This window comes from Pipistrellus hanaki (genome assembly GCF_964339955.1).
Source record: "Pipistrellus hanaki genome assembly, chromosome: 8".
NCBI lineage: Eukaryota > Metazoa > Chordata > Mammalia > Chiroptera > Vespertilionidae > Pipistrellus > Pipistrellus hanaki.
The window spans coordinates 64,857,545-64,885,361 of record NC_140510.1 but is presented as its reverse complement, the minus strand read 5'-3'; the positions used below and the strand labels follow the sequence as shown (position 1 = coordinate 64,885,361).

General features: G+C 37.4%; 1 protein-coding gene across 3 annotated transcripts in view; it reads right to left on the bottom strand.

The window, feature by feature from the left end:
- The window catches only part of FARSB (phenylalanyl-tRNA synthetase subunit beta), a 54,367-nt gene extending 27,715 nt beyond the window's left edge, over positions 1-26,652 (bottom strand). For 2 of the 3 annotated variants that reach the window (XM_084891393.1, XM_084891394.1), the window contains exons 1-15: positions 26,541-26,652; positions 22,590-22,645; positions 20,738-20,892; positions 20,238-20,307; positions 19,536-19,651; positions 16,163-16,313; positions 15,143-15,251; positions 13,953-14,023; positions 12,497-12,558; positions 11,280-11,331; positions 7,694-7,755; positions 7,255-7,462; positions 6,707-6,787; positions 5,851-5,943; positions 3,301-3,418 (exon numbers count right to left, since the gene is read on the bottom strand). In XM_084891393.1, coding sequence (XP_084747519.1) covers positions 3,301-3,418; positions 5,851-5,943; positions 6,707-6,787; positions 7,255-7,462; positions 7,694-7,755; positions 11,280-11,331; positions 12,497-12,558; positions 13,953-14,023; positions 15,143-15,251; positions 16,163-16,313; positions 19,536-19,651; positions 20,238-20,307; positions 20,738-20,892; positions 22,590-22,645; positions 26,541-26,598 — 1,462 coding nt within the window. In that variant the 5' untranslated portion in view covers positions 26,599-26,652. Of the gene's footprint in view, positions 1-3,300; positions 3,419-5,850; positions 5,944-6,706; positions 6,788-7,254; positions 7,463-7,693; positions 7,756-11,279; positions 11,332-12,496; positions 12,559-13,952; positions 14,024-15,142; positions 15,252-16,162; positions 16,314-19,535; positions 19,652-20,237; positions 20,308-20,737; positions 20,893-22,589; positions 22,646-26,427; positions 26,518-26,540 lie in introns of those variants that run through there. The other variant, XM_084891395.1, reaches the window with a different exon arrangement.
- Positions 26,653-27,817: the final 1,165 nt, after the last annotated feature.

Here is a 27,817-nt window from a genome sequence, read left to right as displayed (position 1 = left end):
ATTTGAGACACTTTCATATTAACTGGAAACCTCTTTTATAGATTTTTTTTTCTTCAAAATAGTTTTTCTTTTTCTTTAGGAGGAAATGGCTAATGTAAATCCAACAGAGAAATGCTTACTGGTTTGAAAGACAGTAATAACGTATGTGCTCAATTCACTAAAAAGAAGTGAGTGATAAATTACTGAAAAAACAAGATTCTTATTTCTTTTCTTTTTTTTTTTTTTTTAGATTCTTATTTCTTAAATTCCCATTAGTACATTTTGATTTTATTACCTCATCCCACCCCCCAAAAAGTGTGCAACAGAAGAAAAACCAGTTAAACAAAGGTTAGGATAAAAATGAGCCCCAAGTGCCCAGTCAGGTTGCATTAATCCTTGAATGACCCATCAAGGTTTTCAGTCATTCTCACAGAAACTGACCAAACCGGGATGCAAGGTATCCGGCGTTAGGGGTTGCTAATACCCTAATATTGTAGTAAAAGCAGACATCAAAAAGTGCTCATTATGTGGCTGAAACTTTTCATGTAATCCTTATAATGCATCTATGGGGGGGAAATGCTGTCATTATCCCCATGGAACAGATGAGGAAACCACAGCAGAGAGAGATTAAATAAACAGTCCAAAGTTAACAGCTGTTGAGTGGCAGAACCATGACTGGGCTACTCTCTCTTCGGAACCGCAGCGCCGGGCTGCCTCGCCTGGAGTCCTCTGTGTGCACCGGATGACAGGTAGGGAATCCACAAGTACATATTTAAAATAACCCATTATGTAACAAAATCCAGGCCTACCTAAAGAGGAGGCACACTCCAAATAAATGAAAGCAAACCTATGTTTTCAAGATGATAAACTTACCAAGCAGATGTACCCCTCATTCCTCAAATCCTAGTGATATGATAGAAATTTTTAAAGAAAGAGAATAAACCATAATGATGCAAGACAATAGGCAGAAGTAACTATCAGATAGAAATGGGCGGATGGAGAATAATCACAACTGAAAACAGGAATGAAAGAGGTCTGCTACAAAGATGAAAACTATCCCTCCTGATGAAATCAAGTGCAGCAGAAATGCAAATCTTTTGAGTTAAAAAGCATATGGACTGGCTTCTGGGGTTATATCAGCACTGCTACAGCACTAGTACCTAGGACCAGCTCTCTCTATAGGAGAGGTAATCTCCAAGCTTGGGCTTTGGGGCAGAGTGGAGTCTATATCTAGGCCTTCCCAAGAAACATAGAAGGAAAAACCAGTAAAGGCACCCCTACCCAGGCTGCAACACTGTGAGTGCCCTCATGTGCTCCGTGCCAAAAGCAAAACCCTCCTGTGGCATTTGTGAGGACCTCAGCCTGCTGCCCACCCTCACCCTCCAGACTCTGAGCAGCCTGCTTGTGAGCATGCCCTGCTCTGCACAGCCCAATAGGGAGCCCTTATAATTAGGGAAGAGGCCTACTACTAAAATAGAATTCCAATACTTTTGAGGAAACCTGGTGCTATTAACCCAATTCTCTATTTATAAATGTTTGGATCACTAAGGATCAAAACAACATAACACTCAAACTAAGATGAAAGAAGACAATCAAAGTTAACAGAAAAATTTGACATTGGAATTACAACGCATTCTTAGTTAGCTGTACCAATGGAGTACTTAAAGCACAAGAAACCTTACAATTATTTATGGCCAGCACTGAAAATGGTTTCAGATTTCTATTATTGCAGATCTACTACCCAAAGAAAACTCTCCATAGACTGATATTTAAATGAACGTTTATTCTCTAAGGATATTGGCTCTAAGGCCAATATTTATGAAGGCTAGGAAAAATAACCACTTTTCTGTCTTAATTTTCCTATATATTAAGTGGGAACAGTTTTTTTTTTTTTTTGTCCCTTCTACCTCAAAGAGCTGGTTTAATAATCAAAAGAGAAAAAAGTATGCTTAAAATTTACTTTGGCTCTAGCTGGTTTGGCTCAGTGAACAGTGCACTGGCCTGAGGACTGAAGGGTTCCAGTCAGGGGCACATGCCCGGGTTGTGGATTCCATCCCCAGTGGGAGACGTGCAGGAGGCAGCTGATCAATGCTTCTCATCATTAACGTTTCTATCTCTCTTTCCCTCTCTGACATCAATAAAAATTAATATATACGTATTTTAAAAATTTGTTTTGGTAAGTAAAAGGCACCACACAAATACAAGGTGAGGCTGTTGACTGAAAACAGGCTGCTGACTTGGGAGCAGATGGCACCAGCTTTGGCTGAAAAGTTTGCTATGGATGGTCTACATACAGGAAGTCGAGAAAAAGGCCTCTGCTTTTGTTAACGGATGGAAAAAAACACACTCTGAAGCCTATAGTCTAAAGTAAGACTCACTGAACAAACACTGCTAGGACTTGAACCATTAATTCTAGAGAACCAAGGAAATATGGTCAGCAATTTAGTCATTTGAGGGAACTGCTCACCAAGAGATGACCTCATATATAGCTCCAAACAGTCAGACTTATATAAGTTTGTAGACACAGAAGTTTGAATGAGACATAGGGAGCTTGAATAAGACAGACTTCCTTAGCAATGAGGTGTAGGTACTTACTAAATATATATTTATTAAATAACCACCCCATTCCAAATGTTGAACCAAGCAATTTGCTGCACTAACAAGTCCAGACCATACTCAAAAGCGACAAAGACTGGTAACACATTCACAGTCACTAACTGCAAACAGTCCCTAGTGGTGGTGAATAGTCACTGCTAAACCAAAATGACAAGAAATCAAGCACCTTAAATCACATAATACCAGAAAAAAAGAAAGATTCCACAGTGCTTTTCAAGTTGATGTTTTAATAGGGCTCTTCCAAAATGTTATTAAATTATTTGTTAAAAATGTTTTCTAGTAAAAGAAATAAGCAATACAGTAACCAAATATCTGGACCATACTTGGATTGATTCAAATCAATCATGAAAATTAAATTTATGTAACAATTCTGAAAATGTAAACACTAGCTAGATATCTGATGGTAATAAAATATAATTATTATATGGGTTATTTTTAAAAGACCAAAATGGTAGTCCTTACCTTTTAGAAAGAGATACTACAGTGTTTGCTGATGAAATGATATGATGTCTAGGAATTACATTAAAATATGGGGAAGTGAGTTGGAGTATAAATGAAAGCTTAGCCATGTGTTGATAATTGTTGAAGCTGGGTGTTGGATTCATGACAGTAATTATACTATTTTCTCTACTTTTATACACAGTTGAAGTTTTCATAGTAAAAAAAATGCTTTAAGTATACAAATCAAAGGTGGCTCGTTCTTACCTCTGCTAGAATCTTTTACTACAATGTCAGAGATTTCAAACAGCTTCAGAGGAAGAGGCATCTTCCGATTCGCTGCTATGGTCTTTAGGATGCCAGGAAGAAGGGTAGTGCGCGCCACCTACAGGAGAGGACACAAAATTGCACTGACCAAAGAGGAACCAAACATACATACAGTACTTCCCCCTTATCCTCAGGAGATAGGCTGCAAGAACTTCAGTGGATGCCTGAAACCACAGGTGGTAAATACATACATACTGTGATTTTTAACATTAAAATCTTGAAGAGTTCAAACATGCAAATTTTCATATTCTGCCTTATTTTGAAAGTTGAAGTAGATTGTAAGAAATAGAAATACAGGATGGGGCAAAAGTAGGTTTACAGTTGTTCATATGAAAATACAATAATTAATAAGTAATACAAGAATAAACTTTATGTTTCACATACAACTGTAAACCTACCTTTGCCCCCACCCTATATTCAAATAGATTAAATATGAATTAATCAAAATTTTAAAAACCAGGACCAGGGAAAATATAAATGTAATTAAAACACCAAGACAATGAGGAAAACAACACAAATATGTAGGTGCTAAAAAACAAAACAAAAACAAAACTATGCAGCTGCTATGGGCAGGCTATGACTACAGTTTCCAGCTGAGTAGCCAAAGAAGTACAAATAAACATCCCAGTTCTTTAAAACAAACATACATAACATCGCAAATCTTCCCTGCTTTTTTTCTGTGAAATTTCTCACTCTAAGATACATGAGGTGTGTCAGCTGTCAAGACATCACGTTCCTGGCAGGTTTTGCACGCAGTGGTACAACAGCATGACTGAGAATCTCGGCTCTGCAGACTCCAAAACCATTACTTTTGGCCCACACTCTTACACGAGCTTCTTAGGCTGGGTTTCTCTGCTTCCATTCCTGCCATCTTATGGTCTATTCCACACAGAGTGATCCTTTAAGACTTAAATTAGATCACGAAACTTACCCTGCTCAAAAATCTCCAACGGGTTTCCATCAAGTTTTGAGTAAAACCCATGTCCTACAGGGAGCCTTTCTCCCACCTCAATGCCTGCTGTCCCCTGGCTTCCTGTGCTCCAGCCACACATCTCAGAGCTCCCCACTGGCTCTTTCCTCTGCCTGGTACATTCTTCCCATAGACCCAAATGTGGCTGCCTACTGTCTTCAAACCTCTGCGCAGAGGTCCTCTCCCACAGAGGCTTGCCCTCACCACCCTAGCTAAAATAGCAGCCTCTCCTAGATCCTGCACAAGGAAGTGTAAGCCCCTAAAAGGACTTGCTAGATTGTGAGACGGGCTCATTCACCAGAAACTTGCTGCTTTTTAAAATATCATTCACTTCCCCAAATCATACAAACAAAACTATGTTAAAAGAAAGCTTAACTTATTGGAATAGAAACAATTAACTTCATAGTAACTTTTCTTAGTGTTTCTCATTTTATTTTATAGATAAGCCTTATTTGCTTATTTAAAAACCCACACTAATATAAAACACACACACACACACACACACACACACACACACACACACAAACAAACCTGGATGTGATCAAGCTTCTACATCTAACTAGCAATTTATTGGAAATACTAGAGGCCCGGTGATTTCCACTATGCCTAGTTAAAAAATATCATACAGAATTCCAAATGCAAGAAAAATAGGAGAGCTTATTAGTATGAAAGAGATGAGACTATTTGAAGTCACTAATAAGCAAAGATATTATTACCTTGAAATGTTCTTTACATTTAATGTCCTAATTATAATGTAAGTCATTTATCATTCTCTATTCCTAAACTCTAAATGAAACTGGCAATAAATTAGATACTTACATTGGAAGACACAGGTGGCATAGTCATGAACTGATACAATGACTAATTTAAAAGTGACTTAAGGGTAATACTGTGAATAGGTGTTGACTCATTTATTACAAACTAGAGACCCGGTGCATGAAATTCGTGAGCTGGTGGGGGAGGTGTCCCCCAGCCTGGCCTGGGCCCTCTCACAGTGCAGGAGCACCATGATCTATTTCTCCAGGGCTCCTCGATGGATTGCCCAAAAGAGGTAAACCACAGCCAGGGGTGCTGCAGTGGGGGAGTCCCACCCCCCCAACTCTGCGCTGAGCCAAGACCCACCCCTGCGCTGAGCCAAGACCCGCCCCTGTGCCACGCAGCCTCTTGGTGATGTATTGTTACGACATGACAACATGAGGACATCACAGTGTGAAGGCATGATGACCACATAGGCTTTTATTAGTATAGATAGGTGAAAAAGAGGTGAAATATGAAAATAATACTAAAAACAATTATAAAATGGAAAGTTCAGATAAGACTGAACTAGAGAGCACATAGCAAAGAAGAACTAGCTACAAGGTTAATCAAAAAAAGATTTCAAAATATTAAGAATTTTTGTCAGTAAAGTAAGAACTAACAATAACTTATCCAGGAAATTTTTTTTCAGTATCATATGAGGTATAATAATACCTGAAAAAACTTTTCATAACTTAGGTACTTTCTCTACTGAAAATTCTTACCTGAAACTCAGCTGTTTTAGGATTACTTATATGGACTGCATTTGTTGCAGAGATAGCCAAACCAAGTTTATCAGCAATATCTTCCTGGGAGCACTAAGAAATACATACAAAATAGATCAATATGGAAAAGTGACCACCTAATTTAATATGAAATGTATCAAATGCTGTAAGTCAACTTATTGTTTTATAACAATGTTAATTCTCTATATAAATCCGTGAGTTAAAATTAAGCTAAGAATAAACATTTATCAAATAACTGAGGCCCACAGCAGATGCAATTTAACATCAATAGTTCTCCTAGGATGAGTTCTAGTGGTGATACAGAGCTAAAATAAATTTTCACACGGAGATGGTGGTATACTCTGTACTGGGGTTATTCCTAAGCTAGGCTCCCATTTGCCTTACCAGGGGATGGGGATTTCCTCCTTTGTAATAAAATTAACTTACTGATTTTGGCCCTTAGGAAGATGTTCAAAGACAAAGAATACATTTAATGTGGAAAAGTCCCCAAGCCCTTAACCAGGACAGCACAGCCAAATTAAGACTAAAAATTCTAACCTAATAAATTTGGTTCTGAATTCACTGTGAACCATCAACACTCACATGAAACTATAGAATACATTATGATCTGTTACTGAAGATTTTTCTTAGTTCTTCATGTTTTTCTGTGACCAGAAACAGAAATCTCCCAACATTTCTTTCTGAGAAAGTTGTACCATCTCAAATAATAAAGTTACTCTTTTAAAGCCTGGAAATTTTGGCAATCTAGATTTTATAAATTTATATAAGGAATCCTAAAACCAACAATTCAGTTTCAAAGTCAACAGTCAGCTGAGCAGAGAGCATGTAAACATACCAGAGCAAACGTAAGTGCTTCCGTGAAGCCAGCAGCTGCCATGTCATGTCGTAGAAGTTCCGTGAGTTTGTTAAGGGGAAACTGGGTGGAGAAAGTTTAATTCAACTCAATAAAATTTGGTATTTTTAAAAAGGAGATTTATAAGAACACCATTAAAAGGAAACCACCCTTCCATCCTTACTAATATGCTGCTGGCACCACCCCTCCTTCACCCCCCTCACCACCCCAATATACCTTCAGAGACGTACAAAACCCCACTTTACCTCTTACACAGAGCTGCTGCCTCCAGGCCCAGGCTGAGAAAATGAATTTCCCAGTTAGAGATTCAACAAGGGCTCTACTAATACACTCAAAACCTGCCTTTCTTCAAAGAACTGGTGATCACAGGTTTTCAACTTACTCTAATCAATTGAGCATCTGTTTTGTATCCTCTCCATAGCAAATGCCTCATAGCACAGCACATCCAAATACTGCTTAATTCCTATGTTCTGGCATTCAACAATCAGTTTCTAACCATAACAAGTGTTTATTTACAGGTGCAATCTTACTTGATTAGCTATGGTGTATGTTTTCGGGAGAGCCATCTGAATGTTGTTATATCCATAGGCAATAGCTGCATCTTCTACAATATCACATGCATGGATAACGTCTGCTCTGGTTGGAGGGATTTCAATCTCAATCTGATTCCCATCGCCAATGACTTCTGACTTTAGGAACATCCTAGTCAAAAGCTTAGCAATATTTTCTGGTGTTTCTCTGAAATAGGAATGTACAAACGATAAACTTGACTGCATTATTTAAAACATGTTTCTATTTTATTTTAAACATAAATATTTCTTCCTCAATCCTAACAGACACTTCATTTACTCTGAAAGGGTATCAAAACTCTCCCAGCATTCTTTCAGGAAAAATTATATAGTGTTGTGTGGACTTCATGCTTGAATTCTCTCCAACAATAAATAAATAAATGACGTTTTCAGAGCATACCTGATTCCAACTTTTTTGTTAATGAGTTCAGCCCTCACCATCTCCTTTCGGTAAGTCAGTTCCTTAAGAGAGAAAGAGTTTGAGAAGCTTAAATCATCCCCATAAGATGCAGCCTTAGCCATTTTCTATTTCAACTTGCTGTTGTTACAGTTTCATTTTCCTTCCAAGAAACTGTCACTAGAGTCACATGATGAAAATACTTGGTGTTTCAAAACATTATGGAGGAACAAACCTGCTACTGGGCTACTGAAGCTGCTCACAAAGAACACCAAATGCCAAAAACCATATTCTCTTTTAGAGGGTCAGTCACCATTTTTTTCAACAAAACACTGGTGTATTTATCATTTCTAACATGCTGTGAATCCTGATGAAGATTTTCAGTCTCACCTTGGGCAAGTAGGTGTTTATGACCAAGAAAGAGTAATTCATGTACCACAATGTTCTCTCCCTTCCTGAGTCCAGGAGTGTTAGGAGACATTGCTTTCCTATCAGCTTCCAGGTGGGGAAATGAAGCCGTGCCCTAGTGCTAGCTCTCACGCTGCTCCAGGAGCCAGCACTACCAGAGCATCTCATGAACTGGTAATTTGTCATCTCCAAATTGTACATAACTCTACATGGTAGGCAGGAACAAACATGCATAAAATGCAGGCTTTTCAGCAACTCCGGAAACACATCTATGAATATTTCTTATCACTAAATTACTCTCAAGATGTATAACTGCCATTGGCGAGAAGGCCATAAATTTTAAGACCTGTTTGGACTCGGGTAAGGACAAGGACCCAGAGCCTTGCTATTCCAAACACAGTTCTCGGGCAGAAGCATCAGCACCACCTGAGAGCTCGTTAGAGCGGCAAACTCCGGGCCCTTAGAGTCAGGGCAGGCATACCAGACCACCTGAGCCAGAGTTGGAATGTTCTCAAGATCCCTAGCTGAGAGCACATTAGAGTTTGAGAAGCACTTATAACAGACACTATTAGTATACACATTTTACAGATAAGGAATAAGAGTTTGATATTAATAACTAGTTCCAGGTCACAACGATGTTAGACTGCTTAATCCTAGCACTGGCTATATTCCCTGTGCTTGGAAAAATGCTTTTTAGATAATAAGCACTCAGTACAGTTAATAAGTATATGCATGCGTAAAGTAACCAATGAATTAATAAACAAATTCAGGTAGCTTCATTCCAAAGCTCACAGCATTAACCATTAATTAGTCTCTCTATTCTCTTTTTCTCCTCTAGTTCTCTTATTCCAAACTCTATTCTTTTGTATAAAACTAGAGACCTGGTGCACAAAATCTGTGAACTCAGGGGGTGGGAGGGCCTTCCTCTTCTTGCAGTCCAGGAAGCCTTAGGGGATGTCTGACTGACAGCTTAGGCCAGCTCCCCGGGGGCCTAAGCCGGTGGTTGGACATCCTTAGCACTGCCATAGAGGCAGGAGAGGCTCCCGCCATTGCTGCTGTGCTCGCCAGCTGTGAGTCCGGCTTTTGGCTGAGTGGCGCTCCCCCTGTGGGATCCGGCCGAAACCAGCTCTCTGACATCCCCCGATTGTGAGAAGACGCAGATCAGGCCAACGGACCCCACTGGTGCACTACTGGGGCCATGGAGAGACACGGGCTGTTGGCCAGCTGGGGAGGGACTACAGGAGCACTCCAGGATGTGTATGGCCTGTCTCACTCAGTCCCAATTGACTGAACTCCAGCATCAAGCTAACCTACCAGTTGGAGCATCTGTCCCCTGGTGGTCAGTGCATATCATAGCGAGCAGTTGAGCAGCTGTAGCATATCATTAGCATATTATGCTTTGATTGGTTGAACTGCTGACCAGTCAACTGGACACTTCACATATTAGGTTTTTATTATATAGAATAATAGAAGACTAGGAAACATTTTCAAAGTGTTTGGGAAACTCTGCTATATCATGTGAGGAAGAATTAGTTTCCCCCAGAGGCTCATTCTTTTCTGGGAGAACAATCTGTCCTAGTCTAAATTTACAAAGAAGTGAATAAATAAATGATGAAACACTGGTATAGCACTCCTTTTTAAAAAGCCCACCATTTCACATTTATGAAAGCTCTATATTAAAAAAAAAAAAAAAAAAAAAATGATTTCAAGGAATTAGCTGCATGAGAAAAGTAAACAAAATTTTAAGATGTATTTCTCTTTTTCTTCCCAAAAGAACATATCTCACTTTTATTAACACTTGACAATGCTTCATATTAAAAAGAAAAAACTTTTTCAAATAAAACATTATTTTAAGACAGACAGTAAAGGGTTCTCTAGCTAATCCCAAATACTACTGTGGTAGATTGTATAAGTGGCCACATTCTTACAGTCTCCATGGCCTTGGAGTCTACTTCCCCCCTTTCGATCCAGCAATATTCCTGGTTCTGCTTAAAGGCACCTGAGCACCGGAGATGCTCTCTTGCTGCTGGGAATCCTGCACCACCATCAGCTGGATGATGAGAGACACTTGACCTGCTGACCCCACAGCCAGAACTGACACGTGAGAGGCCATCCCAGGTCATCCAGCTGTTAGCCTCCCAACCAGAGGCTACACAGGACTGAGCCCAGCAAAGATGAGCCAAATGGAGCCAGACTAGAAAAACTACCCAGTTGACCAATAGAATCATGACATAAACAAATCCTTGTTATTTTAAGTCACTAAGTCTTTGGATGGTTTATCACATAACAAAAGCTAACTGTTTACAACTACTAAAATAATTAAAAATAAAAAAAGAGAGAGACCGCCTATAATTTCAGTCATACTTTATACAGTTATACATTTATTTTGAATTATAACATTCTAGAAAAAAAAGATGATACTATATCCTATAAGGAAGGGGAGATTTTTTTGATCTTGGCAGGAATGATCTACTTTAAAAGCTATTTTAATAGCAGAAACCACCCTGTCATTTATGAAGATTCACTTCATAAATGACAGGGGAATGAAAAAAAAAAAAACAAACCACACACACACACACAAAAATAAAAAACTGCTTATCAAAGAATGGCCTCACTTAATCAGAACCATAACAAAATGACTGAGAGATGTTTAGACATGAAAGAATAGCATGTATTAGACATGACATCTTTATATAGCCCTCTTGGGGGGAAAAAGCCCCAAATTAAAAATAATGCTGGTTTACTTTTTTTTTATTTGCAGTGATGAAGAAGTGTGAAGAGACTAATTAGGTTGGGAGGGTTGAGTAATCTTAAAAGGGGCGAGACTAGAAATTACTCACTAAACTAGTTAATACAAGAATAAATCACAGAAATTATGGCCAAATAATGAGGTATAATACAGTGTGTTAGGAGCTAAAGTGGGACTATCCAGGCTTAAATTCTGGCCCCACATACAGTCATAACAGACAAACTATTTAATGTCTCAAGGTTTCTGGATCTCCATCTAGAAAAGGGCATGATAACAGCACCCACTCTCAGAGGGTTAATGTGAGGATTACATCCATGTAATGCACATAGTATAGTTCCTGGCATGTGGGTGGATGGACAGATAAACAGGCAGCACTACACAGCCATTACCATTATCATTATCACATCATCATCAAGTCACTTAAGTACTTACTGGAAAGGTATGTGATTTTCCATTAGGAAAAACTACCTCAGCTGCTTCAACCCTGAAAAAAAAAAAAAAATACTTAACAAAGATCCATAAATTCTAGAAATGTACATGTTAACAAATCTTTCACTTGGTCTACAACTGTAGCCTCCATATATTGAAACTATTCACATTCCAACACTTTTTTTGATTAATCCTCCTAAATACAACCTTACTCTACTATTCTCTCTCCTATGCTTCCTATGTCCTGTAGAGCAGTGTTTCCCAACCTTCTCTCATATGAGAATCACCTGGTGGAGTTGTTAAAACACAGATTCCTGAATCCCAACTAAGAAGTGCTAAACTAGGATTTTTGAGAACATATAGGTAAAATTGCATACCTAACTTAGTGCTCTGTATATAAAATCTGTCTTAGAGCACTAGTTAAGTATACAATTTTACCTATATGTTCCCAAAAATTCTAGTTTAGCACTTCTTAGTTGGGATTCAGGAATCTGTGTTTTAACAACTCCACCAGGTGATTCTCATCATGAGAGAAGGTTGGGAAACACTGCTGTAGAGCATTCACCCTCTATGGACTCCTTGCCAATACTGGCACACACAGTCCAGGCTTTATTAGGGTGGTGTGTTACACAGCGAAAGCTGACTGACATAACCACTAAAATCAATGTTTAAACAAAGTAACTGGTACTGCTCATATAATTTCAGTCCTACATTTTGAATTATAATCAATAGTCTAGACTAAACTATGATGTTGGCACACAGTAAGGGCCATATAAGTTTATTAAATATTTTTAATTTAACAGCTTTGAAAAAATTACAATAATCTTATTGCTGTATACATGGGACATAGGACTGTTCTGATATATATTTCTCTACCTCTGTCTGGCTGTTCCTCTTGCTATTCCTTCATGTTAACATTCTCAAATTCAATGATCCTTAAACACAGCTTAAATTTCATTAACTCCATGTGGCCTGACCACATTGCCTCAGCTAGGAGTAACTTGCCCTTACAAACGGCCAAAACATCACTGAAAATTATTAACAGTACTTATCACTGTTTATTTTACACAATATTTATGCATATGTCTTAGCTCCCAAAGAGATTACTGTTCTAATTACAGGAACACATTTTTCATCTTTATATTTAGCACAGGCCTTCGTGCTGTGCCTTCAGAAGAAACAACCAACAGGGCATCTATAAAGGCACCAACTGAACTTACGTAAATTGATTCTCACAATATTCACTGAACATGGTGACAATAATATCAAGAACTATTTTTGCCTGCAAAGAAAAAAGACAAATATTATGGTAATCTATAAATATATGTATTTTCTCTTCACTCAGAAATGAATATTTAATATAATTTAGTTCCCAAATATCTAAAAATGAATCTCTATACAAACATTGTAAAAGGGAGAATGGAATAAACACTTATGAGCTAAATTAGGCCTGTCCTTATCTTCAAGTGTTTAGCATTTATGCTGTTTTCTGAAAAGTACAATCCATGACTGAGACACATTTATTTCTCCCACCCCTCCCTTGGATTCACCACATTTTGAGAGTGACAAATGGTTAACTACAGATCAATACCATAGTCTCTGCCACCAGATGCCTGACTCCTGCCTTCACTACTTAGTAGTCTGGGTAAGTTACTTACTGTCTTTGTCCCTTGGTTTCGTCATCTGTTAAATGGAGATAATTAAAGTTCCTACCTCATTTGGTTACTATAAGGAGTGTGTGCGTGTGTGTATTACACAGAGAGCAATGCCTGATATAATATAGTGAATGCCATGTAACTGAAAAAGTATGCTTAGAAAAAATACAGTATCCTTATTAGGATACATGCTTTGCTTTTAAATATACTTCACTCTTATATACAAACTTCAAGAAAGATATCCAAGGTCTGCTAATGTATGAATTTAAAAATGTTAACATGATAATACTATACTATTCCTCAAGGCAAATATGGTACATAAAAGTTATAAATGAAATACCTTACAATGATCTCCATAAATGTACATGAATGCCATTTACCTGCCTTCAACACCTCAGCCTTCTCCTTCCTTCCAAGTTTACCTTTCTTAAGTTGCTTAATTGCCATCTCACTCTATGCTTTACTTAATATGAATAAAGAAATCATATGCGATAGCAAAAACTTTCATAGCAATCTAATCTAATATATGTAGTGGTTGAAAGTAAGTGCACAACTAGTATTCTACATATTCTGGATATCATTATGTGCATAAATACTTCATTAACTGCTGAACAGAATTTCTTTATAACCAGTTCATTTTTAAAGAATTTCAATACACAATGGTACCAAATTACCCAGCATTTTAATTAAGCCAGCAAAGGTAAACAATTTATACAGATCCTATTACAATAGTTATTCTGTTCTGTTTTACAGTTAGGTGGTTAATTCTCCCATAACAAGTTCCTTCAAGTCAAGGAACATATAACCAATTCTTGGCACTGAAAAGACAGTACAGGTGCTCACTAAACATTTGTCAATTGAATGAAAGCACCATAACTGAAGTATAGAATATATATTTCTAATTTTCTAAAATATGTTCCCATCTTCCAAATAAACTTATTTTTAAATTTAGCCATATAGTCTTGACCCAGAAGCAAAAATCTATCCTGACAGTACAAAAATAGAAAAAAGTTTCATTTACCTTAGTAAAGTCAGTTCCTGTGCATTCGATAAATACATTTCTAGTATTTACTGTTATTTTGGAATGGTTTCCTACAATGAACACAAAATAACAACAAGACAATCAATTTCAGAAATAAAAGTGCACACAAAGCTCTACAAAACAAAAACTACATCTTAATTTAGAACACAACATAAACTAACATCTCAATGTAAAGGGATATATAACTTTTATTTAAGCTCCATTGGAGAATAAACTCAAAATAGTACCAGGCCTTACTGAGTGTATTCAATGGGTTAGGAGCTATGCCAAGCACTTAGCAGAGGTTGTCTCATCTTATCTTCACCACAACAGAGTTGCAGAGAGACAACTAAGATTGAGAGATAAAGCTCACTGACTATAATCACAAAGTAGTAAGCAGCAGGGCTAAGATGCGGGTCTGGATCTGGCTAACTCTGGAGTCCAGATTCTTAACCACTGTAATTACTGGAGTCCAAGCTTTAGAGAAGGCAAAGACTCTCCTACCTAGCGTGAATCGGAAAAGAAAAGCAAACATCTATGGCTTCAACATCATTAAATTTTGTAGTTACATTCAAGTTGTCTCATCAAAAAAGCCTTCAGAAGAGTTAAGAGGGTAAAATTCAGTTTAAAAGTTTTAGTTTAACTATAAAACAGACAAAGCAGAATTCAACTTTGAGTTTAACCAAGTAAATTACTTAAGAAAAAAAAAAAAATCTAAAGAAAAGCATTAAAAAATATTCCTAATCCAGCCAGCGTGGCTCAGTGGTTGAGCATTGACTATGAAGCAGGAAGTCATGGTCCCATTCCTGATCAGGGCACATGCCCAAGTTACGGGCTCATCCCCAGTGTGGGGCATTCAGGAGGCAGCCAATCAATGATTCTCTCTCATCACTGATGTTTCTATCTCTCTTCTCCCTCTCCCTTCCTCTCTAAAATAAAAATATATGTATTTTTTTAAAAGAATACTTAGACATTTATAAATTGTATAAAAATCCCAAGTAAGATGTTGTTGAATGATGAATGGAAAGAACTATTACAAAAAAAAAAAAAAAAAAATCTACCAAAAACCTAAGATTCTCAGATTAAGAGTTAATTTGATTTGATTCAGCCAACTCTATAGAGAATTCTACAGAAATACTGAAGAATAAGAAAAGACAGTATAAATCAATGATGTTTAAGAAATAGCTCACCATTGATGATTGGAGGCATTGATAGGACGACACCATTGCTATCATAGATAATTGGGTACAAGGGCTTATTTTCAATGATATGTAAGTAATGTTTAAGATGGTTGTCAGTCTGAAAAAAATTAAGTCAAACAAAATTAGTTTTTTATTTCTATCAATGTTACACACCTACCTAGTGTAAAAAGGAGAAAAGTCAGAAAAACAATAAAAGTGCCCTAGATTATAGAAAGTTCTAAGTTTTTAAAGGTGCTAATATAAATTAGTGTCTCAACAGCCTTGTACAGCCTCATCTCCCACTGGGAAGAGACGAAAACACAACTGAGCCATTTCAACAGTGAAAACAAATTCCCACTGGTAAGCCCGAGTCATCTAAAATAAAACTACTTAACTTGACTCGGGGTAGTGAACACTCACTATAGTGTACAGATGATGTATTGTAGAATTGTGCACCTGAAACCTGTATAATTTTGTTAAGCAGTGTCACCCTAATAAATGTGATAAAAAGGGAAAATTATTTAAATAAATCAGAGAAATCACTAGCAAATCAGGCCAAGGATCATAGTTGCTTTTTTTCTAACAATATCCACTACTCCTCTTAAAGTGACTACTGAATTCTTTGTCACTGCTATAAGATAAAATGATAATAATGGGAGGCAAAGATTTTGTAATATTTCCCAAACACATAAAAAAAACAACAACACTAATACTTATTGTTCCTTCTACTTACATGAGTTTAATTATACCCAAATATGAATATTACATTGTGGTATGGTCTACTTTAGTGATTCTCAATCCTACGTGCAAATTAAAATCATCCAAGTGGATAAAAGAGTAATAATAAAACAAAACTATGCCCAGTACCCCTCCTCTAGATCAAAAAATCAGTATCTCTGTGTTGGGGCCCAGACATTGCTGGCTGTTTTTTGTTAAAGCACTCAGTACATTTTTTGAATTCCAAGATTTAACTTTGAAGGAATTTCAAGATTTATGCAGAGCTATTACATAATATAGAAGAACATTTACCTTGTATATATTCATCAGTTCACAGGCTGTATACTCCTTTGTCTTATTTAGAGGTTTGAATTTGATATCTGAAGGTCGCTTCGCAGTGTAAGTAAATGGGCCTGACAAAGTGTCCAAATCATGGGTACCGATAGCAACCAATGCTCTTTTCCTAAATGTTGAAAGAGGGAAAGAGAAAAGGAAAAAGATGGAAAAAGAGATTTGAATATTCCACAGAAATTCTAAAGGTAACATAGACTATATGTGTTTTTTAATTATTTTTAGACACTTCCCTAAAATTGCCTGTTGCTTTATGGCAACTTTAGAGGAATATAAGGAATAAATTCAAACAACTATTAAAAATAATGAGAAATTATAAAGCTACTAACAAAACATTATTTCAGTAGCTGAAGTAAATTCCTTGCCACTATGCTTTCCCAAGAAAACTATATTTCCCACTATATTTTCCAAATCAACATTCCCTCTATCTTCTTTGAATCTCATTTCCTAAAGTAAGCATGTTTTAATAAATTAGAGTAAACGACCAAATTGCTGTATTTTTTACTTTTCTATGTTAATACATTGTACATTAATACATTCTATATTAATAGAGAAAATTTAATTTAAAAGACAATTTACATTTCAGCCGGGACCGGTTTGGCTCAGTGGATAGAGCATCGGCCTGCGGACTGAAAGGTCCCAGGTTCGATTCCGGTCAAGGGCATGTACCTTGGTTGAGGGCACATCCCCAGTAGGGGGTGTGCAAGAGGCAGCTGATCGATGATTCTCTCTCATCGATGTTTCTAACTCTCTGTCCCTCTCAATTCCTCTCTGTGTAAAATCAATAAAATATATGTTTAAAAATAAATAAATAAATAAATAAATAAAAATAAAAAAAATTAAAAAATAAAAGACAATTTACATTTCAAGTTTAATGTGTAGAGAAAGTTCAAAAGCTACTGATTTCATTTGTTATACAGTTTAACTACAAAGGATTTAAGGTAATTTTAGGAACTTATAATAAGTTACAAATTAAAAAAGAAATAGAAGTAGGATATCAAATAGATCCAGGAACAATGTCAATATCAAATTAGAATCTAAAGCCCACCATCTTACCAAGGAGGGTCACAAATTTGGCTCTAAGCTTTCTTTTCTTCTTCTTCTTTTTTTTTTTTTAATGTTTTTATTGATTTATTTATTGATTTATTTATTGATTTATTTATTTTTTTTTTTAAAGAAAAGGGAGGAGAGAGAAACATAGATTGGTTCCCTCCCATGTACACCCTGACTGGACACTGAACCCACACCTGGGCATGTGGCCTGACCAGGAATCAAACCAGTGATCTCTCAGAACACCTAACAACTGAGCCACAAGGACAGGGCTGGCTCTAAGCTTTCTAACAGACAATTCAATGAGAGAAACTTGGACAGAATTTATAGTGTTCTTAAGACTTCTTAAACCTGGTTTTAGATAATATGCCTATATTTGCATATTTATGCATAATCACATATACATTAGTGATCAAGGATTAAAGTGCATTAGTAATTAAGGACTTTACTGAAGTCCATGTTATATAAACTCTGAAATAGTTTTTAAAATTTGCAAAAAAACAAATTTTGGTCAACTTCTAAGACCAGTGACTAAAACATTAATATTGTTGAATTGAACAGAATTGTTGACAAGCAAACAGGAAGTGTTACTTTATTCAAAATGATAAAATATAGAACAAAGCTTAAAACCTGTAAGGGTTAAATCAGACACCCTTCTCTTTTTCTGCCAGTTAATCACTGAAAATCTATTAAACTTTTTGGTCAAAATAGTTGTAATATACACAATCCTATTTTACTAGAACTGGGTTCTCAAGAGCCAGGATTGACTAATGCTTTAACAACTCTGTTCCACATTTCAGAATTGTAACCTATGACACAACCAATATACAGTATAAGCATTATTTTTAAGTTAAAATAAGTATATTTTTAGATTCTCAATTTCTAACCTAATCTGAATAAAGTGGCATTCTTACCATTAATTCAGGGTAACAAGTGACAAGTACTTGCATATTTCTATCATTAGTAATCAAAACACACTTTAATTTCCAGAGTGACACATGAGCCCAAGGAGAGACCACTTCTTAAATTAGAAACAAAACATAAAATTCATACAGGAAGACTGATAAATGTAAGTATATCCAAAATGAAACTGTATATATTAAAAAAACAAGGTCAAAAGACACACTGATAGAAAAGGTTTACAACACATGTACAGGAAGTGGATTATTATCACAAATATTCTATTTTCTACTTTTATTCAAAATATTATTATAGATATGATATTTATCCATAAGATATATTATTTATTATATCTTTAATAAAAATAGAAAATAAAATATTTGTCAATCTAATCTTAATTGAAACTACTAATATCTTTGATCAGAATGAGATAAAATTAATATATTTCAGAACCAACACAAACAAATTTGACATATTAGCTAAAGCCTAATATTTGCTATCATCAGTAAATATGATATTTCCATTAGTTTTGAAATACTGAAATTATTTCAAGAACTCTCATCATTACGTTCCTTGACCTGCAGCAGTTCAGGAATTATTTAGGTTTGAAGATCACTATACTGAGTGGTATGGGAAATGATGTACAGAAATGTTAAAGGCACAATAGGAAAATTTGGTCATTTAAAAGTTTCCAGTTTTATCTGTCAATTTATAATAAAACTCAAAAAGTGAATTCAAGCCAAAAATTTCCCACTTTAAAAATGAAAATCATACTTCAAATTACCATGGCTTATTATTTAAAAGTATAATCCACTACTAATGATTTGAACCAAAACACAAAAACCGAGAAAATCTTTAGGACTAGATTTTGCTTCTTTATACAGTAATCAAAATATGTATTATTTTTCCATGCACACACTATTTATAAGCAATAATAATTAGTTGTCTGGTAAAGCAAATTTAACCTCGTTACTCTCACATTTTATTACTTTAGAAATGCTTTGAAAAAAATCTGTATAGAGCCGGGACTGGTTTGGCTCAATGGATAGAGCGTCGGCTTGGGGACTGAAGGGTCCCGGGTTCGATTCCAGTCAAGGGCATGTACCTTGGTTGCGGGCATATCCCCAGTAGGGGGTGTGCAAGAGGCAGCTGATCGATGACTCTCTCATCGATGTTTCTAACTATCTCTCTCCCTTCCTCTCTGTACAAAATCAATAAAATATATTTTATAAAAAAAAATGAAAAAAAAAAAAAATCTGTATAGAGGACGAAAGGAAAAAGGGAGGGAAATTGAAAAGGCAGGGAGAAGGAGAAAGAAGAAGAATGGAAAGATAAAGGGACTGGAGAAAGGAAGGCTAGGAGAGAGGAAAATGCATCTACAAACCTGCAAATGTTCTGATGCAACTTTTCTTGAAGTTCAATGAAGCTGTCATAGCGATCTTTAGTAAACTTTATATTTCGGAGAACTGCTGCTACTGCGTAAGGGCGTATTTTAGCTGTCTGAAATTAATCATGTCGTTAGAGATGGTAAATATGAAGGCTTTTCTTTGTAATAACATTTTGTAATAGAAAGTTAGTGGCACTGTTGACATTATCACACATTTTCATTCAAAAAGTATATGTTGATTCTTTAACCAACAAGTAATAAAATATAGTGGTGCCAAGAGACAAAGTCACTGTCCTCATAGAATTTCCATTCAGTAAGAAGTCTGAAAATTTACTAAATGAGAAAAAATTAACTTTTAAGTAGTTTGCTCTAGTTGATATTTTTTACCAAAAAAATAATTTTTAATTTTATCACTGTACCACAATTTAAACAATTACATGTCAAATGTATTTTAAATAAATATTTGGATGTTATTTTCCAAAATTATTCATAGAAAACAGATGCTTTGTCCCTTTCACTGCTTGATACAAATTGACAGTTTTTAAAAACTAGAAGGTTAAATATACATCCATTTTAGCAAACGTTCAAAGAAATTATATTTGGCAAAAGATTCAGCTTTGTTCTTTTTTCCACCCCACATTACCGATATGTACACAAAAGAAACTGTTTTCAAAGGAAAATAAGACTTATCTTTATTACCTCTTCTGTGATGATCAATTTCTGGATTTCTCCATTAGGCATTACCCGTTTATATACTGGAGCCTTTATCCTACAATAATATTAAAACAAACTTGCTCATTATTAACCAAAACATTTGATAACTTAAGTACCTTCTCTGCTGTGTAAGCAAAATGAACAACAAGCTGAAGTTACAGCTAATCAAATTTGAGCTGAATATAAAAAACAACACACACAAACTAACAAACTTTCTAACATTTAAAGTTCTTCATAAAACCATTAACCACATCACTATTAAAATATGTTCCCAAAATGAAAGGCTATGACTCAATATTCAGACAAAGTTTAAATGGCTACAGTCTACCTGAATCACACCCACCAATCATCCCTCTATGCAAGACCTAGAGTTGTGTGCCTGTCCAACAAGGTTTTTTCTAGAAACTTAAACAGAGCTCCTGATAATGACAGGCAAAGAAAAAATAGCCAATTTGGCAAAGTATTTAATGAATATATACCCTTACCTTTCTTTAAAGACTTGAAGTCCTCGAACCAATCCCTCCAGACATAGGAGATCATATCTATTGGCGGGGACGTCAATTTTGTAAAGAATAACATCAGATGCCCCCTCTGCCTTTTCATTACCTTGTTCCTTACTTATAATTTCCTTCTCAGAAGTCTAAAACAAGCACAATAAAATAAAATGTAAATTCTTAGGCAAAAGTAGTTGTCAGCACTATAAAGCAGTAACTACATTACATGTATTATTTTCTGCAACAAAACATAGGTTTATTATAATCTGCAACAAACATAAAGATGACTTTTACTGAGCTCACACATCTAGCATTTTCATTCATATTCTCTCTCTCAAAGAGACTAATATATGAAGCCCAAAGAAACTAATTAATATGTGAGGTCCAGACACGCTATGTAATTGTTACTGGTTACACAGCTAGTGATCGTGGGAGCTCTAACTACTACTCAAATTTTCTGATATCTAGTCCAAAGTTCTTACTGCACAACCTCAAACTTAATTTTGAGGTCTAATTAAATTATTGATAGCAACTTAATATAAACAGAAATCTTAGCCAACTTCTCAAGAATACAGATGCTTATTTGCTAGAGGCTAATTCCAGCAAGTCATAAATGCAAGAAGTTTCATCAAAAGGTTGATGGAACCTTGAAGCTTCAGCTGGACTGAAGATACATATTATTGCTTACAAGATGGCAGAAAGCATTTCCCCAAATGTGAATTTACATAAATGAGTGCTAGTGGCCAGACCGCTGAGGGCATTTCAATTTACACATTACTGCTTCCTGCAGGCCAAACAGCAGAATAGCCCAAGGCAGTTCCCCAAAACTGACAAAGCCTACTGTATACCAAACTTTACCTTTTGATAAGTATATCTGCTTTGCTTTAGGGCAATTTGTGTTAATAAAGAGCAAGTTGTCTGGAGATTAGAATTTAGCTACTACACCTAAATTTCCTCTGGCTCTCCCATGATTACAAATTTATATTTCTACTCTCTCTTTATTAACTTATGCCGCAACCCCTTCTCCAAATTCCTGAACACTTCTAGATGCTGGAGCTTCTAGATGCTGGAGACAGACCCCCGGCACTTATTAATGTCAAAAATCTTCCTGTAATATTAAAGGCACAACAGGAAAAATAAGGCAAGACAATAAACATTCTTGTCAGCCTGACAATTTTTTAACTTTATAGTGTTATAAAACACTTATAGATCAATAAGATAAAAGGCTTAAAAATAAGACTTTACTACATAATCAATATATGTAGATATATTTTGTAAATTAATCTATTTTAAAAATATTTTAATCATTACATAATAAAAAAAAACTCTAGGAAAATGCTTCATAATCATTTCTATAAACCATTCTTCAAAAATAGATCCCTTTACAAGATCAACATGGAGTATATACAGTAATGAACTCGGGATGAATTAACATCGGTTGAGTAAGCATGGAGGAAGGTGGGGCTGGGGATGGGAGAAGTGAAGGAGGGGGAGCCGAGGCCAAAGAGACAGCAACTCTGGCTGAGCAGCATTTCCACTGCTTCCCAGGTCCCTTTCCACATGGTTAAGCTGCAATTCGGTACCTCACTGCCGGAGCTCACTCTGATTCTAGAGTTACCGGAGATGGTCTACCCATCTCCACGGCACTAGCCAAATAACATGCGGTGACAGCACACAGAAAGATTTTAAGCAAAGCAACAATCTCAGGACCAGAGCTTAGCCTCTTAACACAGAGAGCACAGGAATCACCAGGGCCCACAGTGTAACAAAAATAAACTATAGTAAACATCTGAAAAATGGGCTTAAACACAGAATATTAGAAAAATAAACATCCAATACATACGATTTCATCAAGTTCCAGACCAAATTCAAAACATAGTTCATCAAATTCTTCGTCAGCTATGGGAGGAAAAAAAGGATATTGCTTTAATCTGATCAGCATAAATGAATTGTGTATAAATAAACTGCATTTTATTACTTGCCTTACACCAAGCATACTAAGTACCAGTCATCAAATGTCACCACTTAACAACAAAAAAAATGCTTTTACAAAAAATTTAAAAATAAGAAAAACACACAAAACTTTTATTAAAGAGCTGATTCACCTAACATCAACTATGGAATTAGGTTACCGGAACTGATAAGTTTACATTTGCTTAGAAGAAAAACCCATTATATTGGGATCAATGTAAAGTAGGCTCCAAATTACAGACCCAACACGTTGGAATGTCATATAAATCCTATCCTTCAAAATTCTGAGACAGCCTGACAGTTGGCTTTGGAGCCAGCACTATCAGAGTTTGAATTCTGACTATCCCACTTATTAGTTCTGGAGTTTATATAATCTTTCTAATTCCTATGCCTCCTCCATAAAGTGGCTCAAAATGCCTCATCCATAAAGTAGCATTTTGCAGACATTTATGTATAGCATGCAACTATTGAAATTTAGGTAAGTTCATGAAAATAATGGGCCTGTCATAGTACCCCGAAATGTGGTGACTCGACAACAACTAATTGTTCTCTTCCTTATTTTAAGTTATATTCTACTTTACTCTGCTACCTGATACAGCATTTCTAGGGTTTGCTCATTACCAGAGAGAGAACACAAAGCATCAATACCAGTATATTCTAGTGAAAGGCTGGCCTTAAGATTCCAGATCCCAATGTTAAATCAATTTAACAAACTTTTACTGAGCACTTACTCTATACCAGACACTGCACCAAGTGTCAGGGCTACAAAGATAAATACAACACAATTCCTACGTTAACTATCTCTTACTCTAGTAAAAACACCAGATGTGTAAATATAGTGAAGTGAAAGGTACAGAGGTGACCCATAGGAAGTAATGAGCTCCACTTAGGGTCAGCTAAGGCTTCAAAAAAAAAAAAAAAGATGAGTTTATTAGGCAGAGATTGTAGGGAGACAACAGCATGTCAAATTTGGAAAGTTCAATATAGATGAAGCATAAAGTTCATGTCAAGAGATAGAATGGAACAAGCACTAGTAGACAGAAGTCATGTCATAACACCCCCAGGGACTTGCTTTCAGTCCTGCCTGCTGACAATGGAGAGTTACACTGAAGGATTTTCAGCTGAGCAAAAGCATCTTTCTTTAGATCTGCATTTTAAAGAATGGTGGAAGGGTGGCCGAGGGATTGGGCCAGGGATGCTACTACAATAGTACAGGTGAGACCGGGAGGACTTGATTAAAGCAGCAATTTGTTTTTTAAAAAAATAAATAACTGTGAACTGCAATAAATCAAAGTATGTCTGTAATACTTCCAGCTGTATTTCACAAGCTTAGGAAAAAAAAAGAAAAAAAAAAGAGCAAGAAAATCGTGATTAATAATTCCCTGTAAGAAAATGACACACCTAAGTAAATACATCTTAGAGGCTTGTATGATGTACACAGGTAGCTCTGACAGTATTGCCAGCAATTACAGCAAAGCAGAACAGAACCAGAACTGAAGAACAGTGACAAGAAATCCATTAACAAGAAAGTGAATAGTAAGAGGAAAACATGTGAGCAAAAAGGCAATAGAAAAAGGTAGACTAAGGAGAGGAAACTGCCCCCAGAGGGCCCAAATGATGAGAGCAAGAAAAGCAGCTTTAGACATGTCCTTGAGGAGCAAAGAGGAGTTAAAGAGAAAGGCAATAAGTAGAAACAGTGGGATTTAGGACAGACAAAAAGCAACCCTTGGAGGGACTGAAAAAAAAAAGGGGGTGGGGGGCATGAGAACAGAAGAGTGAATGAGACTTCATCTGAAAACATTAAAAAAAAAACAAAAAAAAAACAGGTGCTTGCCACACATGCTTTTCCTTTTTTCCTTTTTAAGGATTTCTTTTCTTTTTTTTTTTAATATATTTTATTGATTTTTCACAGAGAGGGAGAGAGAGGGATAGTTAGAAACATCGATCAGCTGCCTCTTCCACAACCAAGGTACATGCCCTTGACAGGAATCGAACCGGGGACCTTCCTGTCCGCAGGCTGAGGCTCTATCCACTCAGCCAAACTGGTTTCGGCTACTTTTTAAGGATTTCTTATTGACTTTTAGAGAAAGGGGAAGGAAGACAGAGAGAAAAACATTGACATGAGAGCAAAACATCAATTAGCTGCCCATGCACGTCCCCTACTGGGATCCCAACTGAGCCACACTAGCCAGAGCTGCTTTTCTGATTTTAACCTCAACCAAATTAACAAAAAATTACAAGGACAAACACATGAAATATAAACTAATGATGAAAGACTATTATAAAAAGTATAGGGAGTTAGAGCCAAGTTCAGAGGGCAGGAGTATCACCTCTATTTTTAGGGACTTATGGCAGAACTCTAGAGAGAATAACACTTCAAGACCACACAGTACCCAAAAGTGCACCTTTAAAACCATTTTTAAAAGCTAACTTTATTTTGCCCTGGCCTGTGTAGCTCAGTGGGTTGGAGCATTGAACTGTGCGCGGAAAGGTTGCTGTTTGATTCCTAGACAGGGCAATTCCCAGGCTGCAGGTTCGATCCCAGGGGAGGTGTATACGGAAGGCAAACTAGTGATGTTTCTCACATCGATGTTTCTCTTGCTCTTTTTCTAATATTCTATTAAAAACTCAATAAAAACATTTTTTAACTTTATTTTCAAAGTAATGTATTGTTCAAGGAAGGAGTACCTGTTAAACCGACAACGGCTACGTTACCATATTGAGCTCTAAAACCAAAGATAACACAAATCAAGTTGCTACATACAACCTTTATACGAACTGATAATCATGGGGCGGACAGATGTAATTTCAACTGCTACATCTATGGTGGCTGATAACTGTACTTAATATTCCCCCCTTTTTAAAAAAAATGGTTTTATCTTTAGAACTGTAAAGAGATGAAGAACAGCATGAAGACTTAAGAATAGCATGGACTCCTAGTCGTTCAGGCCTCAGCTCAAACGATGCCAACCTGTCTAATGTTATTATGTGCACAGTATCTTTTTTTTTTGTTTCCTTGTCAGCATTTACTATTCTCCGAAGACCATTTTACTTATGTTCTACTTAATTATTATTTGCCTCCGTCATCAGAAAGTGTGAGTGGGCCCTGGCCGGTTTGGCTCAGTGGATAGAGCGTCAGCCTGCAAACTGAAGGGTCCCGGGTTCGTTTCAGGTCAAGGCCACATCGCCGGGGGGCGGGCGGGGGGGCGGGGGGGGGTGCAGGAGGCAGCTGATGGATGTTTCTCTATCGTCGATGTTTCTAACTTTCTATCCTCTGCCTTCCTCTCTGCAAAAACTCAAAAATAAATTTTTTTTGTAAAGTAAATAAAAAGAAAGTGTGAGTGGGCCTTTTGGGTCACCTGCACCGCTGTATTCTCATAGCGCTTAGAAGGGTGCCTAGCACACAACCACGCACTCAGCAAATACTAACAACAACAACAAAAGCAGATGCCTCCAGCCCTCCCGCTCAAACTTCAACTTCCCCTCATTGACGTCCCCGTGTTCCCCTTCTCAGTGCACTCAGGTAGCTACACTCGGGATGCACCCCGGGCTTCATTCCTGTGCGCTCCCCCGGCACCAGGGAGTAGCGCTCCAGCCGAGGACGCTGAATGAATGGCACGGCGAGCCCGACACGTGTAGGCGAGGCAAAGGCAGCCGCTTCTGAGGTTACATCAGTCCGCGCCGCCACTCCGGCCGTCTGCACCACCCACCCGCGACCGCCGGATGCCAAAATGTGTCAAACGGCACGAACATCGCCACGAAGCCCTTTAGGAGAGGGGTCCCGGCCTCGCAGGGGAGGCACAAGCTGTGGGACGGCACTCACTGTAGGTCCGGCCGAGGGCTTGGAAGAGCAAATCGCGCTTCACGCTGACAGTCGGCATGGTGAGTAGATCCACTGCGCCTGCGCAGCGAGCGGGCCAAGCCTCAGGGCCCCAGGTGCGCGGAACCCAGCCCCTCGCGTTCGGGCTGTCTTAAATGTCGCCTGTCTTCTTCTAACAGCTTCTGCTTTTCTATTTCACCTTAAATCAAATAAACTGCCACTACTAAGCTCATTCAAACGATAATCTTTGTATGAATAACCTACAGGCTTGTGAAGGAGACATAATTGGATAAAATAGGCTACGATTCGGTGGGCAATATACTAGACAGACTGCAAAAGCCCTCACCCCCCCTAATGCTCTGCAAACTGGATGGGCGGTGCAAGAGGCGTGGATGCATAGCAGGGGGCGGGGAATCCGGGCTGGAGGTGGGGGGAACGCGACTGGGCGGAGTCTGAAGCAGCGGGAGGATCTATCCGCAGCCCTTATTTAGCCTTTATTTCATTATTATATAGTCTCCTTCGTAAACCTCTAAGTACTACCGCTGTGCTTTGTTTCAACCTTACAGCAGCCTTATAGCGGAGGCTATATTACTCAGTGATGCCTCCTGGCCAATGCTATGCTCAGTCCTCTACCGGCCTCAGCAGATTTCCTCATAACCACTCTAAGTGGAATAGGCCGAATAAGCACACCCCGCCCCAAAGATATTACCCCCCAAACCCTAGAACCTGCAAAGGTTGCCTTAAGTGGGAAAGAGGTTTTTTTTGCAGGTTAAGGATTTCAAAATGGTGAGTGTCCTGGATGATTGGAAACGGTCCTAAATAAAACCATATAAGTCCTTATAAGAAGGGGGCTGTGGGCAATCTGACATACAGAAGAGAGGCAGAGCATGTAACCAGAAGGCAGAGCTTGGGCTGATGCAACCGCAAGGCAAGTAATACCGGGAGGCACCAGGAACCGAAAAGGCAAGGGAGATTCTCCCCCAGCCCTCTGCAGCCGGTCTGCAGAGTCTAGACAGTGATTTTGACCCAGTGAAACTGAATTTGAACTTCTGGTCTGCAGAACTATGAGAATATATTTCTTGGTAATTTTGTGGTAATTTGTTACAAGCAACCATGGGGAACTTAGACACTGGGGTAGGTACTACCATTGGAACATGAATTTTAGGGGGATTTAGGCAGGCTTAGGGAATTTTTAGAATTGGGGTCCATGGAAAAACAGAGCTACTGACTGAGAGAAGGTACATTTCCATAGCACAAGGAAGCCAGGCATAGTTATATTT